The sequence below is a fragment of the Dendrobates tinctorius genome, unplaced genomic scaffold (genome assembly GCF_039654945.1).
Source record: "Dendrobates tinctorius isolate UK_male_01 unplaced genomic scaffold, ASM3965494v1 ptg000254l, whole genome shotgun sequence".
NCBI lineage: Eukaryota > Metazoa > Chordata > Amphibia > Anura > Dendrobatidae > Dendrobates > Dendrobates tinctorius.
The window spans coordinates 6992113-7008835 of NW_027361921.1; the positions used below are offsets into that span (position 1 = coordinate 6992113).

Below are 16723 nucleotides of genomic sequence, written 5' to 3' on the forward strand. Positions count from 1 at the left end.
GCAGAATTGGCTGGAATTGAGATCAGACGCCATGTTGCATTTGGAGAGCCCCTGATGTGCCCAAACAGTGGAAACCCCCCAATTTTAACTCCAACCCTAGCCCTAACCCTAACCCTAATGGTAAAATGGAAATAAATACATTTTTTTTATTTTATTATTTTTCCCTAACTAAGGGGGTGATAACGGGGGGTTTGATTTACTATTTATGGCGGTTTTTATGTTTGGCAGCTGTCCCACGCTAAAAGACGCTTTTTATTGTAAAATTAGTTTTTGCATCACCACATATTGAGAGCTATAATTTTTCCGTATTTTGACCCACCGAGTCATGTGAGGTCTTATTCTTTGCGGGACGAGTTGACGTTTTTATTGGTACCATTTTCGGGCATGTGACATTTTTTGATCGCTTTTTATTCCGATTTTTGGGACGCAGAATGAACAAAAACCAGCGTTTCGTGAATTTATTTTGGGGGGGTGCGTTTACACCGTTCCACATGCGGTAAAATTGGTAAAGCGGTTTTATTCTTCGGGTCAGTACGGTTACAGCGATACCTCATTTAGGTCTTTTTTTTATGTTTTGGCGGTTTTATGCAATGAAAACTATTTTATATAAGAAAAAAAATAATTTTTGCATCGCTTTATTCTGCGAGCTATAACTTTTTTATTTTTTTGCAAATGATGCTGTATGGCGGCTCGTTTTTTGCGGGACAAGCTGACGTTTTCAACGGTACCATGGATATTTATATGCGTCTTTTTGATCGCGCGTTATTGCATTTTTTGTTCGGTGGTATGATAATAAATCATTATTTTTTGCTTCGTTTTTTATTTTTTAAGGGGTTCGCTAAAGGGGTTAACTAATGGAACAGTTTTATAGGGCGGGTCGCTACGGACGCGGCGATACCAAATATGTGTACTTTTATTGTGTTTTTTTTTTTTTTTATTTTCAAAAATTGATTTTATTGGGGAATATTTTTTTTTCTAATTTATTTGGCGATTTTTTTAAAAATTATTTTTACGCTTTTTTTTAACTTTATTACATTGTCCCAGTTGGGACATCACTGTCCTGTGACAGATCGCTGATCTGTCACATCACAGATCACTGTGACAGATCAGCGATCTGTCACAGGCATAGACGCAGACTTCCTCATGCCTGCGCTTTGCAGGCACTGAGGAAGCCAGCTCCTTACAGGCCCCTGAAGGTCCCCGTCACCATCTTGGATCCGGAGGCTTGTAGGGAAAGAGCCCCCCACAGCAGCGCTGCACATTGCGCTGCTGTGGGGGGCTCAGGGAAGCACGGAGGGAGCCCCCTCCCTGCCGATGCTTCCCTTTAACCCCCGGTACACCGCAATCGTGTTTGATCGCGGTGTACAAGGGGTTAACGTGTCGGGGGCGGTCCGTGACCACTCCTGACACATTGTGCCGGTTGTCAGCTGTAATAATCAGCTGACACCCGGCCGTGATCACCACGTGGGTGCCGCTGATCGCTATGACGTACTATCCTGTCCCTGGGAATTAAGTCCCAGGGCACATGGACGGGGATAGTACGTCATATGGCAGAAAGGGGTTAAGCAATTGTCTGATCGTGTGGAGCAGTTCACTGCTGAAGTGCAGGGAATTTCCTCCTATCTCGCTCATTCACATGCTGCTGAACCAAGGATCCCTACTCCTGATGTGTTTTTTGGGGATCGGTGTAAATTTTTGAATTTTAAGAATAATTATAAATTATTTCTTGCCTTGAAGCCTAATTCATCGGGGAGCTCTGCGCAGCAGGATAAAATTGTCATCTCTTTGCTGCGCGGTGATCCCCAGGATTGGGAGTTTTCTTTGACACCTGAAGATCCTATTCTGACTAATGTGGATGCATTTTTTCAAGCCTTGGGGGTTGTTGTATGATGAACCTAATACTCTTGATCAAGCTGAGAAAGCCCTATTGGCACTGAACCATGGTCAGGATTCTGCAGAGTAAGGCTAGTTTCACACTAGCGCTTTTGAGCGCAGCGACGGCCTGCGCACGGCCGCCGCTAAGTCCCGCCCCCTGCTGCGCCTCCGCCGGTAGCTCCGCCTACCGGCGCATGACGCTGCATGCGTCCTGCGTCCCCTATCTTTATCACTGGGGGCGCAGGCCGTGCGCAGTATGCGTTTGGCGGCGCATGCGCCTTTTTGACGGTGCACCGACCTGCGCCAAACGCAACCTGCTGCAGTTTGGTTGCGCTCGGCGCACCATCAAAAAGGCGCATGCGCCGCCAAACGCATACTGCGCACGGCCTGCGCCCCCCAGTGATAAAGATAGGGGACGCAGGAGCTACCGGCGGAGGCGCGGCAGGGGGCAGGGCTTAGCGGCGGCTGTGCGCAGGCCGTCGCTGCGCTCAAAAGCACTAGTGTGAAACTAGCCTTATACTGTCAAAAATTCCAAAAGTGGGCGGTCCTTACTACCTGGAATGATGGTGCCTTGGCAGCTCTCTTTCGGAAGGGTTTGTCAGAAACCGTAAAAGATACTATGGTGGGATTTCCTGTTCCCTCTGGTCTTGACGATTCTATGTCATTAGCCTTTCAAATTGATCGGCTTTTACGTGAACGCAAAACTACACGAGAGGAGTTGCCACCTTTTGGACAAATGTCTGAACCTATGCAATGTGATAGAGTTTTGTCTAGGGCGCAATGTCAGGAGTTTAGAAGGCGTAATAAGCTGTGTTTTTTCTGTGGAGACGTCTCTCATACTATTTCTGTCTGCCCAAAACAAGAGAAACGTTTTGCACTCACATTTGCTGTGGGCAGTATACAACCTAAGTTTCTTTTAGCAATTACTCTGATCTGCTCCTTATCCACATTTTCCACGAAGGCTTTTGTGGATTCAGGAGCCACGTTGAATCTGATGGATTTGGACTTTGCTAAACGTTGTGGTTTTTCCATGACGCCTTTGCGCACGCCTATTCCTTTGAGGGGTATTGATGCTAATCCTTTGGCGGAGAATAAACCTCAGTTTTGGACCCAGGTGACGATGCGGGTTGCCCCAGACCACCAAGAAAGTTGTACATTTTTGGTGCTGCATAATTTGCATGATACTATTGTTCTGGGTTTTCCTTGGTTGCAAACTCATAATCCAGTTTTGGATTGGAAATCTGGGTCTGTGGTGAGTTGGGGTTGTCAGTGTGTTCTTAGGGACGCTCCTGTTTTCTCCACCTCTCCTCAGTCTCATGATATTCCTGATTATCTAGCCGATTTTTCTGATGTATTTAGTGAGACCAAGTCTGCGTCTTTGCCTCCTCATAGGAGTTATGACTGTGCAATTGAGTTGATGCTTGGGTGTAAATTTACCAAGGGTCGGTTTTTCAACATATCCGTACCCGAACATGATGCTATGCGATCCTATATTAAAGAGTCATTGGAGAAGGGTCATATTAGACCATCCTCATCACCTTTAGGTGCTGTTTTTTTTTTTGTGGCCCAGAAAGATGGTTCATTAAGACCGTGTATTGTTTATCGTTCCCTTAACAAGATGACGGTTAAATATCAGTACCCGTTACCTCTGATGTCTGATTTATTCTCCAGAGTTAAGAGTGCCTGCTGGTTTACTAAGCTTGACCTCAGGGGGGCATATAATCTTATTCGCTTCAAGTGCGGGGATGAATGGAAGACGGCGTTTAATACTCCGGAGCGACATTTTGAGTACCTGGTGATGCCTTTTAGGCTCACTAATGCCCCTTCTGTCTTCCAGTCCTTTATGAATGATATTTTCCGTCACTTTGTGGATAAGTTTTTGATCATCTATCTGGATGATATTTTGATCTTTTCTAGTGATTGGGATTCTCATGTGGAACACGTCCGGACTGTGTTCCGGATTTTGAGAGATAATTCCTTGTTTGTTAAGGGATCGAAATGCCTCTTTGGTGTACATAGGATTTCATTTTTGGGATTTATCTTATCTCCATCGACTATTGAAATGGACCCGGCCAAGGTACAGGTCATTTATGATTGGGTTCAGCCTACTTCTTTGAAGGCCCTCCAGAAGTTTTTGGGTTTTGCTAATTTCTATCGTAAATTTATAGGTCATTTTTCTGGTATTGTCAAACCACTGACTGATCTGACCAAGAAGGGCGCTGATGTGCTGAATTGGTCTCCTGAGGCTATCTCAGAATTTCAGGAGCTTAAGCAGAGCTTTACTTCGGCTCCAGTTTTACGGCAACCTGATATCTCACTTCCATTTCAGGTGGAGGTAGATGCTTCTGAGATTGGTGCAGGAGCTGTTTTGTCCCAAAAAGACCCTGTGACTTGTAAGATCCCTGTGCCTTCTTTTCTCGAAAGTTCTCCCCATCTGAACGCAACTATGACGTGGGGAATCGGGAATTGTTGGCCAGGAAGTGGGCATTTGAGGAGTGGAGACATTGGTTGGAGGGAGCTAGACATCAAGTTGTGGTCCTCACGGATCACAAGAATTTGATTTATCTGGAGTCGGCCAAACGCTTGAATCCTAGACAGGCTAGATGGGCATTGTTTTTCACGCGTTTTAATTTTGTGGTCTCTTTTCTTCCAGCACTAAGAATGTTAAGGCTGACGCCCTTTCTAGGAGTTTCTTTGCCGATTCTCTTAGTGTGACCGAGCCTACTACCATCCTAGGTGAGGGGGTAGTTCTTTCTGCCATTTCGCCCGATTTGAAACGCACCCTGGAGGAATTTCAGGAGGATAAACCTGAGCGTTGCCCTATGGGAAAATTGAATGTTCCTGACCAGTGGAGAAAGAGAGTGATGTCTGAAATTCATTGCTCCGCATTGGCTGGACATCCAGTTATTTTTGGTACCAGAGATTTGGTGAGTTGGTCCTTTTGGTGGCCTGCCTTATCTCGTGACGTCAGGAATTTTGTACAGTCCTGTGGGACTTGTTCTCGGTCTAAACCCTGTTCTCGTTCTAGTGGGTTGCTGATGCCCTTGCCGGTGCCCAAGAGGCCATGGACCCATATCTCAATGGATTTTATTTCTGATCTTCCTGTCTCTCAGAGAATGACTGTTATCTGGGTGATTTGTGATAGCTTTTCGAAGATGGTCCATCTTGTACCACTCCCAAAGTTGCCATCTTACGCTGAGTTGGTGCATATGGGATTCCTGAGAACATTGTGTCCGACAGAGGAGTCCAGTTTGTTTCCAGATTCTGGAAAGCCTTTTGTTCCAATCTGGGAATTCAGTTATCCTTCTCCTCCGCGTTTCATCCCCAGACCAATAGACAGACTGAGAGAACAAATCAGACCTTGGAGTCTTATTTGAGATGTTTTATATCTGCTGATCAGGATGATTGGGTCTCATTTTTGCCCTTGGCCGAATTCGCACTAAACAATAGAGCTAGTTCTGCCACTTTGATGTCACCCTTTTTCTGTAATTTTGGGTTTCATCCTCGATTCTCTTCAAGGCAAGTGGAATCTTCGTCCTGCCCAGGTGTGGACACTGTGGTTAAGAGAATGCAGCAGATATGGGACCAAGTGGTGGATAAGTTGTCACTCTCAGGAAAAGGCCCAGCGATTTTCCATCCGGCATAGGGCCATTGGTCCCCAGTTTAAAGTGGGTGATATGGTTTGGTTGTCGTCTAAGAATATTCCTATGAAGGTTGCATCTCCGAAGTTTAAGCCAAGATTTATTGGTCCTTATAAGATTTTGGAAATTCTTAATCCTGTTTCGTTTCGATTGGCTCTTCCAGTTACGTTCAAGATCCATAACGTATTTCACAAATCTCTGTTGAAGAGGTTTGTTGAGCAAGTGGTTCCTATGGCAGCACCTCCTGACCCTGTGTTGGTCGAAGGCAATGTGGAATATGAGGTAGAGAAAATATTGGATCCTCGTTTGGTTAGACGGAGACTCAGTAAGGGGGGGTACTGTTGTGAGTTCATTCTCTGGTTCACCAGTTGTGAGTTCCCCTAATGGACTCCCTCTGGTGGTGACTGGAGGTGGTGCGGCTGGTTTGATCAGTGGAGATCTGCCACCTGAGAATGAGGATGACAATTGGATCTCAGGATTCTCAGATTGGATTTAAGACAGCCGACGCCCTATTCAGTTGCTGGTGATTCCTTCTGGCTTGTCAGCTCTTGGTTTTCAGCTCTGTTCCAGTCATCTAAAGCGAAGTTTTTCTGCTAATGTTCACACTTGATTTTGTTGGTGTAGTCAGTTTTTTGTGTGGTCTGCCAGCCCCGGCTGGGGGCTGAGCTGAATTTCCACTCTTATTTATCAGTATTTTGCCAATTGGCTTTTTGTCCCTTACTAGTTCGGTCTCTTTTTGCTCTGTCTCAGAATATTTCAGAGTGCTGATATAGTGGGAGAAGTCTAGTGACTTCAGGGTTAATTTTGCTATTAGAAGTGTTGAACATTATTTTTGTAGGGTTTTTTGCAGGTTGCAGACAGTGTCTTCCCTTTCCTTTCCTGTCTAGTTAGTTTGGGCCCCATCATTTGCTCAGCCTATTTTCCTGCCTGTGTTTGTGCCTTCATCTTGTTTCACCGTCAATACGTGTGTGGGGGCTATCTATTCCTTTGGGGTCTGCTCTGGGGAAGTTAGTTTTCCCTTTTCTTGCATTAGGCTTATGTAGTCCTCCGGCCGTGATGAGGCGTATAGGTTCATTGTAGGCACGCTCCACGGCTACTGCTAGTTGTGTGGTAAGATCAGGGATCTGCAATCTGCATAGTTACCAACCACTCTGGTTTTCTGTGGCTTAGCTGTTTTGCTTTTTTCTTCTCGGTGACCCATTCATAACAGCGCTCCTTCCCTTCCGTGTTCTGCCATGTGCCGAACCAGTGGTCTCCCCCCCACCCCACATATGGGGTATCAGCGTGTCCGGACAAATTGCACAATAACTTTTGAGGTCCAGTTTCTCCTGTTACGCTTGGGAAAATTAAAAAAAAAATTGGACCTGAAATAATTTTTTTGTGGAAAAAAAGTTAAATGGTCATTTTTTTTTTTAAACATTCAAAAAATTCCTGTAATCACCAGGATCCAAGGAAGCGTTCCAGAGTTACCTCATAAAGGGACAGTGGGCAGAATTGTAAAAATTGTCCCAGTCATTAACTTGCAAACCACCCTTGGGGGTAAAGGGGTTAAGCCCTAGACCACACTCTGGGGTGGAGATAGGGTGGACAACCTCCCACCTGCTCTTTGATTGTCCACAAAACCCAGCCCATTACATAAATTAGCTGCTAACCCCTCACAGCACTTAATGTGCTGCAAGAAAATCTATGGGTTTTATGTCACGGACACTATTAAATGCAGTGAAATATATCTCCCCTCCAGCACTTTACCAGTGACTTTGTCTCAGTATGTTCTGTATGTAAATATACAGCTCTGGCAAAAATTAAGAGTCCACTGGAAAATTTTCAGTTTGTCTGATTTTTCTTTTTATAGGTATATTTTAGAGTTAAATGTAAATTGCTCTTTTATTCTATAAGCTACTGATAACAGGTCTTTGAATTTCCAAGCACTAAATTATGTTATGTTCAGAAAATGAGAAATGGTCAAATAACAAAAAAATGCAGTGCTTGCAGAGCTCAAATAATGCTAAGAAAACAAGTTCATAATCATTTAGAAACAACAATGCAAATGTTTTAACTCAGGAAGAATTCAGAAGTCAATATTTTGTGGAATAATCATGATTTTTAATCACAGCTTTCATGCGTCTTGGCATGCGTTCCACCAGTCTTCTCACACTGCTTTTGTGGTTGATCTTATGCCACTCCTGGTACAAAAATGTAAGCAGTTCTTCTTTGATGGATGCACATTTGCATCCTTGTTGAAGCATCCCCAGAGCATCACCGATCCTCCACCAAATTTCACAGTGGGTGCAAGACACTGCCTTGTACGCCTCTGCAGGTCTCCGTCTAACGATTAGATGACCAGGTGTTGGACAAAGCTGAAAATTAGACTCCTCAGAGAAGATTACCTTACTCCAGTCTGTTGTCCAATCCTTATGGTCTTTGGCAAACTTTAGCCTGGCTCTCCTTTGCTTCTCATTGATGAAAGGCTTTTTTCTAGCTTTACATGACTTGTGCCCTGCCTCTAGGAGCCTGTTGTGAACTGTTCTTGCCATGCACTTCACCCCAGCTGCCTTTTGCCATTCCTTTTGTAGATCACTTGATGTAATCCTGCGATTGCTGAGTGACATTCGAATAAGATGACTGTCATGCCAGTCAGTGGAGAGTCGTTTTCACCCTCTGCCGGTCTGTTGTGAATTCTCTCTGGCTTCCCTGTGGTGATTACTGAAGGTAGTGGAGCTGGTCAGATTGACAGAGGGGTTGCGAATTCTCTTTCTGGGCTCCCTCTGGTGGTTACTGGAGGTAGTGGAGCTGATCTGATTGACAGAGGCTTGCCACCTGATAATGAGGAAGACGATTGGAGATCTGGGGTTTCTGATTGGGATTTAAGACAGCTGACTCCCTCTATCCCTGCTGGTGATTTTATTCCTGTTCCTTCTGAGGTCTGATGTCTCCTGCTTTGTCCCTGCATTGTTCAGCTAAGTGGTTCAGTTGCTATTCTGTTTGCATTTAAACTGGTTTTACCTATCTCTGCTGTGTGCGGGTCAGCCAGCTCCGGCTGGGGCTGTGCTGAATCACGGCACATATGTTACTACTTGTGCCAGTTTGTTTTGACAAAGTGGGGTACCACAGGGCTCTGTCCTGGGCCCTGTATTGTTCAACATCTTTATCAACGATTTAGATGAAGGAATTGAGGGTAAACTGATTAAATTTGCTGATGACACAAAGCTAGGAGGGATAGCTAATACTAGAGAAGAGAGAGAGAGGATTCAAAAAGATTTAAATAAACTGGAGCAGTGGGCAGCAACTAACAGAATGGTTTTTAGCAGGGAGAAATGTAAAGTAGTACATCTGGGCAATAAAAATGAAAAAAGCATATATAGAATGGGAGGAATAGGGCTAAGTGACAGCACATGTGAAAAAGACTTGGGTATACTAATAGATCACAGACTGAATATGAGTCAACAGTGTGATGCAGCAGCAAAAAAGGCAAATGCAATTCTAGGATGTATTAACAGAAGCATACAGTCTAGATCACGTGAAGTCATTATTTCCCTCTACTCCTCTTTGGTCAGACCTCATCTGGAATATTGTGTCCAGTTTTGGGCACCACATTTTAAAAAAGATGTCAACAAATTGGAGCAAGTTCAGAAAAGAGCGACCAGAATGGTGACCGGTCTGCAAACCCTGTCTTATGAGGAAAGGTTGCAGGATTTGGGAATGTTTAGTTTGCAAAAGAGAAGACTGAGAGGAGACTTAACAGCTGTCTACAAATATCTAAAGGGCTGTCACATTGTAGAAGGATCAACTTTATTCTCATTTGCACAAGGAAAGACTAGAAGCAATGGGATGAAACTGAATGGGAGGAGACACAGATTAGATATTAGAAAAAACTTTTTGACAGAGTGATCAATGAGTGGAACAGGCTGCCACGAGAAGTGGTGAGTTCTCCTTCAATGGAAGTCTTCAAACAGAGGCTGGACAGACATCTGACTGGGATGATTTAGCGAATCCTGCTTTGAGCAGGGGGTTGGACCAGATGGCCTAGGAGGTCCCTTCCAACTCTACGATTCTATGATTCTATGACCCCTGTTATATTGGTCTCTTTTTGCTTTGCTTTCGGAATATACCAGAGTGCTGATATATTGGGGGCGAAGTCGTGCAACTTCAGTGTTTTTTGTGCATCAGACGTGTTTTGGACTTTTTGCAGGGTTTTTTGCGTGATTGCAGACAGTGTTTTTCCTTTCCTATCCTGTCTAGTCAGTGTGGGCCCCATCATTTGCTCAGTCTATTTTCCTGCCTGCATTTGTGTGTTCATCTTGTCTCACCAACAATATATGTTTGGGGACTATCTATTCCTTTGGGGTCTGCTCCGGGGCAGTTTAGATTTCCCCTTTCTTGCTTTAGGCTTAGTTAGCTCTCCGGCTGTGCCGAGGCGTCTAGGATCATCATAGGTACGCTCCACGGCTACTGCTAGTTGTGTGGATAGGATCAGGGGTCTGCCATCCGCTTAGTTACCAACCTCTCTGGTTTTCTGTTGCTTAGCCTGGGCCTGCTATCCTCCTCCGTGACCCATTCATAACATCGGTCTGTAGCTTTGTTGTTCCCAATGTCTGCTGCTTGACCTTGTTGTAATGGACTGCCGTCTTAGAAATTTTAAGGATGGAGGCAACATGACGTTCACTGTATCCCTCACCTAGTAAAGCCAAAATTGAGCCCTTCTTTTCCTCACTCAAGACTTTTCTTTTCATCTCCTTTGGTATGGTTAAAACTTATTTTTTCATTCCTATTACTTTTGGGATATTACTAGCACTTTCTTTGCCATCTAGCTTGTCCTTTTGAAAGAGGATTGTGAACACCACAGCAGGGTTTTTTATACTTTCCTTCATTAAATAGATTTGGTTCAGGTGATCACCTAATCAGAAGCACATTAAATAGAATTGGTTGGAATTCAACTGACACTGGAATGGAATGGCAGTCAGACATGTAGAGAAGCTGATTTTTATAAAACTGTGCAGTGGTCTCTTAAATTTTGCCAGATCTGTATATACAGTGGGAAAAACAAGTATTGATACCTTGCCAATTTTGCAAGTTTTCCAACCTACAAACTATGCAGAGGTCTGTAAATTTTATCGTAGGTACACTTCAAGTGTGAGAGACAGAATTAAAAAATGAAAAACAGAAAATCACATTGTATGATTTTAAATAATTATTGCATGAAATAAGTATTTGATCACTTACTACATGGTATTGAAGGGACAATGGATGGGGTCACGTATGCCAAGATTTTGGCTAACAACCTCCTTCCCTCAGTAAGACCGTTGAAGATGGGTCGTAGCTGAGTTTTTCAGCATGACAGTGACCCAAAACATACAGCCATGGCAACCTAGGAGTGGCTCCGTAAGAAGCATTTCAAGGTCCTCAAGTGGCCTAGCCAGTCTCCAGACCTGAACCCAATAGAAAATCTTTGGAGGGAGCTGAAACTTAATGTTGCCCAGCAACGGCCCGAAACCTGGCAGATCTGGAGATCTGTATGGAGGAATGGGCCAATATCCCTGCTGCATTGTGTGCAAATTTGGTCAAGAACTTCAGGAAACGTCTGACATCTGAAATTGCAAACTAAGGTTTCTGTATCAAACACTAAGTTCTGTTTTTCTATTGTATCAAATACTTATGTCATGCAATAAAATGCTAATTATGTAAATATAATACAATTTGGTTCTCTGGATTTTTTACTGCCCACTGCAGTAATCTGCTCTGCCCTCAACAGGGCAGAGCAATGCGCCTGAGCCGCGACGGCCAGGAATGAAGAGGACGTCATCACTGCAAGATGGGAGGCGCCGGACCCGGAACGCCCCTGGGTGAATATAACCTAACTCTTTTTTTCTTCTCTTTCAGGTAACATCGGGGGCTTATCTACAGCATTACAGAATGCTGTAGATAAGCCCCTGATGCCAGTGGCCGCAGCTGATAGGCAAAAAAGAGTGACAGATTCCCTTTAACTTCTGCCCAGGGCCCCGCTTTGTCTAAAATCTGCTTTAAACACAGTATAATACCACCACAGCATGATGCCCCTATATTGCCCCCCATAGTATGATATCCCCATAGTGTACACACACATACACTCTTGTCAGTTTAGTCATTCGTGTTACACGTATTATCGATTTATTGTTCATGTTGGTTTACAACACACCAATGTATTTTATTGGGATTTTATGTAATATACCAACACTATGAGGGAAGTATTTGTGAAGTGTAAAGAAAGTGATGCATGGTTTTCTAAATATTTTAAAAATTTAAATCTGAAAATTGTGATGTGTAGTTGTATAGCCTAACCCTACTTTATTCTTCTCTACAACTTTATCCCTGACCTGTCTGATGTGTTCCTTGCTTTTCATGATGCTTTTTGATCCCTATTGTTCTCTGACAAATCTCTTAGGCCTTCACAGACCACATGTAGTTATACTGAGAACAAATTACACACAGGTGGACTCAATTTACTAATTATGTGACTTTTTTGAGGCAATAGGTCACTCAGGATTTTATTTAGGGGTTTAAGACTACAGGGGGCTGGATACAAATGCACATCACAATTTTCAAATGTATATTTTTTAAATATTTAGAAAACCAAATATAATTTCCTTTAAACTCTCCATATACTTGCTACATATTGTTGGTATTTCAGATAAAATCCTAATAAAATACTTTTAAATGGAAAAGTTAACAAGGTATGAATACTTTTTCAAGGCACGCTATGTGGGCCTTTAATAAGACCCTTATACACATTATGCTAATTTGACCAAGCCTGTTAATATTGGAGTGATCTGCCACCAGTCTGCTGTGTATGGGGTCAAGAAGGACTTGGAATGTTGAATTTCAGTGGCAAATTTTTTTTTCTCCTGTATATGAAGTAAAGTGGCTGCCAGAGAAGTCTGGTATTCACAGAGAATGCAGGATCTTTTGGCCGAACCAAGTGTTTACGTGAATGGGAGAGATAGTTGTCAGCATTCATCCAACATTTATTTAAAGCAAACCTGTCAGTAGACTACAGACAGTGTCAGGTTGGTGCCTTTATACTGATTAAAATGATACCTGGGTTAATGAAATCCGTCTTGTGGTTGTTGTTTAATCTGTATTTGTAGTTTTCAGTTAATAAGATTCTTGTGCTTTGGGGCTGGCCTGTGAGGTGGGTTATGTGGTGCTCTGCTTAGGTAGTTATTCTTATTGCTTATGACAGGTCATTGATCCTTCAGTGACCTTCCTCCTATTTTACATAATGAATAGGATATTGTTAACTTCAAATTTTTTTTTAATATCTAGCAAGATGGCGCCTGCGCAGCAGTGTCTATCTCTTACCGATAGATGCTGCCGCACAAGTGCTACCACTGGTGCCATTCTGCTGCAGCCAAATTTTTTCTTACTTCTAGCAAAATAGCGCCAGGTGCACATGCACAGTAGCATATATCACTTGCCAATAAATGCTACTGCGCAATCACCACCGTCATTTTGCTGGAGGGAAAAAAAAATGTTGCCAGAGCAAAATGGTGCCGGCAGCGCTTGCTCAGTAGCATCTGTCGGCCAGCGGCATTTTGTTGAATGTAATTTTTTTTTTTTCTAAGCCAACAATATTATATTCATTATGTAAAATAGGAGGCAAGTCTTTGAAAGATCAGTGACCTGTCATAAGCCATACAGATGAATATGTAAGCAGTGCATCACAAAGCTCCGCCCACAGGCCGTCCCGGAGCACGAGAATTTCATTAACTTAAAACTACAAATAAAGATTAAACAACAACCACAAGATGGATTTAATCAGCCCAGTTATTTTAATCAGTATAACGGCGCCGACCTGACACTATTTGTAGTTTACTGAGCACAATCCTGCTGACAGATTCACTTTAACGTATATGTGGGCCTTTACTGTTTGCTACAATTTTTTGGGGGTAAACACTTTTTTATTTCATTATATTTTTTTATTTTTGCATGCAAACTACTGCTCTATGTATTCTAACGAACATAGCAGAGAGTTTGTCAATCTTAGAGTGCTAAACACATACAAAGTAGGTGAGATGAAGCTAAATGTGCCAAAATAAAAAATCCTCCCCATGGAACACTATTCTCATTATTTTAGATGTTTATGTTGCATTAACAATCAATGACATGATGTTGAAATGTTTAGATATTGAAATATAAGCTGTTAATGAACACTGTAGATTGCTACACGTTAACAAACTTTTTATTTTTGCAGCAAACTGCCGGTAATGCTGAAAAATTTGATTACGTAAGTATCAAACTTTTCTTCTACAGATGCTATTTTTCCCTTTTAAGTCTTATAATTGCATTTTCTATAGCACTAAACCAGTCTGCCCCACTATGTAGTATATTATGTTTTCTAATCCAGTTTAACTGACAAGCATACAAAAAGTGATATAAAATATAAAAATAGATTTAAAACATATTCACAGGACCGAAACGTCGCTGTATGGGCAACTAGCCAGATGGGCTAATAAATAGCACTTTAACTGGAATTTCTTTGGTGTGCTGCTTTCATCTTGAGGACTATTTTTAAGGTTTGGTATATGCCTGGAAGGCTTGCACCCGTATTGGTTGATCATTTTTTGTGCTGCTTTTTTCCTTTTTCTATATATATATATAATACTGTGCATGTGTGTGTGTGTGTGTGTGTGTGTGTGTGTGTATATATATATATATTTGGGTGGTGAATTCAAACTATTGAAAGAAAACAAAACAACAAATATGTACCGTATAGACTCGTGTATAAGCCGACCCGTGTATAAGCCGACCCCCAGCTACTGGTAAATTTCAAAAATAAAAATAGATACTAATAAAAGTAAACTGATGGCCCCATAAAATGCTCCATATTAAAATACGCCCCATATAATTCTGCACAAAGGTTACTGGTGGCCCCATAAGATGCTCCATATTAATATATACCCCATATAATGCTGCAGAAATGTTAATGATGGCCCCATAAGATTCTCCATATTAAAATACGCCCCATATAATGCTGCACAAAGGTTAATGGTGGCCCATAACATGCTCCATATTAATCTATATGCCCCATATAATAATGCTGCATAAAGGTTATTGGCCCATAACATGCTCTATGTTAATATATATGCCCCATATAATAATGCTGCTCAAAGGTTATTGATGGCCCATAACATGCTCCATGTTAATATATATGCCCCATATAATAATGCTGCATAAAGGTTATTGGTGGCCCATAACATGCTCCATTTTAATATATGCCCCATATAATATTGCAGCACAAAGGTTATTGGTGGCCCATAACATGCTCCATGTTAATATATATGCCCCATATTGTAACAACCCTGCTGGCGTCACTGCATGGCCTCCCATCCCCCGCACATCATCTTACTGCTCCGGGTCATGCTGTGAATTCTGTCTGTTGCCAGTCCTGTGCTCTGTGCCTCTGCTCTCCTGTATGTTTCCTGGTTATGTGTGTATAGGGGGGCGGCGCCAGAACTCTCTTGTTATTATGCAGTCAGGGTGCACCTGTCTAATCTGTCCCTGACCAATCACCTGGAGCCCTTGACTATTTAGTTCCGCCACACCCACTGAAACATTGCCTGTGCAATGTCTAATCTCAGTATCTTGCTGCTGAGGAAGCCAGGCCCTGTTCTGTGTATCTCCTTCTCTGGAGGAATACTTTTGTCTTGCTTTGTACCTTGTCTGCCAGCCATGAGGCTGAATATCCTGGCCCTTGAGTCTTGGTCCCAGTACCTTGTCTGTACTCTGTCCTACCTTAGTCTCCCTTTCTCCTTGTCTCTGGCTTCCTTCCCTGCTGTGTCTTTCCTTGTGTCCTCCCCATCTGTGCACCTGCACCCTTGCAGCTCCGTCTGTGCATCTGCACCCTTGCAGTTCCGCCTGTGCATCTGCACCCTTGCAGCTCCGTCTGTGCACCTGCACCCTTGCAGCTCTTCTTGCTGCAGTTTCTCCACACTCCTGCCTATAGCCATACCTGCAGTGTGAACAGGTCCCTACCTGTCCCTTCTCATACCACGCCAGTCTGTCCTGTGTCTCAGCCGTGCCTGTCGTGTCTACCTGCCTGTCTATAGCTTCTGTCAAAGTGACTTGTCTCTGAGTGGGACCAGCAGCCATAGCCAGACACCACCCTGGAGTGGCACCTGACAGCTATCTGCCGCACAAGCCTGACCTCACTATCAGAGGCTCCAGTGAAGACCAAGGTAGCTGTCGTAGTCACGCCCCTTCCAGAGTAGTCTGGTTTGTGGCACAGTGGGGCCACAAACCCCCCGGCTCGCGCCATTCAGCCAAGGCGCGAGCGAGACACATATAATGCTGCTGCGATTTAAAAAAAAAAAATAAAAATGACATACTCACCTCACATCAGCTGCTCCTAAGCCTAGCCGGCTCTCTGCAGGACCTGGGAGACTGAGAGGTGAATATGGCATGGCTGGCTCACCCTCCCCCCAGTTCTACTCAACTTCCAGGTGTCTGCATATCCGGCTCTGCTACATCTCAGTCCCGGGTGTCTGCATCTCCTTTCCTGTGCGGTCACATGGTACCGTTCATTAAAGTCATGAATATGCGGCTCCACCCCTATGGGAAGAAGACAGGAAGGGAGATGCAGACATTCCAGACTGACATGTACCAGAGCCAGATATGCAGACGCTGTGAGGATGAGTATCATGTCTCCTGCTCCCCTTCCCTCGCCGGCTTTTAGGTGTATGACTCGTGTATAAGCTGAAAGGGTCTTTTTCAGCCCAAAAATACGAGTATACTCTTAGACCTGTGACGGGGACAAGGTGGCATCCTCTACGTCTGGAGGAAAGAAGGTTTAAGCATATTAACAGATGCGGATTCTTTACTGTAAGAGCAGTGAGACTATGGAACTCTCTGCCATATGATGTTGTAATGAGTGATTCCCTACTAAAATTTAAGAAGGGACTGGATGCCTTTCTTGAAAAGTATAATATTACAGGGTATATACACTAGTTTCCTTAATATTGCGTTGATCCAGGGAGCTAGTCTGATTGCCGTATGTGGAGTCGGGAAGGAATTTTTTTCCCCAATGTGAAGCTTACTGTTTGCCACATGGGTTTTTTTTTGCCTTCCTCTGGATCAACAAGTTAGGGCAAGTTAGGATAGAATATGGGTTGAACTAGATGGACTTAGTCTTTCTTCAACCTTAATAGCTATGTTATATACGGTAGTTTCCTTAG

General features: G+C 43.3%; 1 protein-coding gene across 5 annotated transcripts in view; it reads left to right on the top strand.

The window, feature by feature from the left end:
• Window positions 1-16723, top strand: part of LOC141067709 (glutaminase kidney isoform, mitochondrial-like) — a 484569-nt gene that overhangs the window by 188879 nt on the left and 278967 nt on the right. For all 5 annotated transcript variants that reach the window (XR_012226460.1, XR_012226459.1, XM_073558127.1 and 2 more), the window contains exon 8: window positions 13744-13776. Coding sequence is in view for 3 of the 5 variants with exons in the window: in XM_073558127.1 (XP_073414228.1) it covers window positions 13744-13776 (33 nt within the window). In the remaining 2 variants the exon portion in view is untranslated. The remainder of the gene's footprint in view (window positions 1-13743; window positions 13777-16723) is intronic.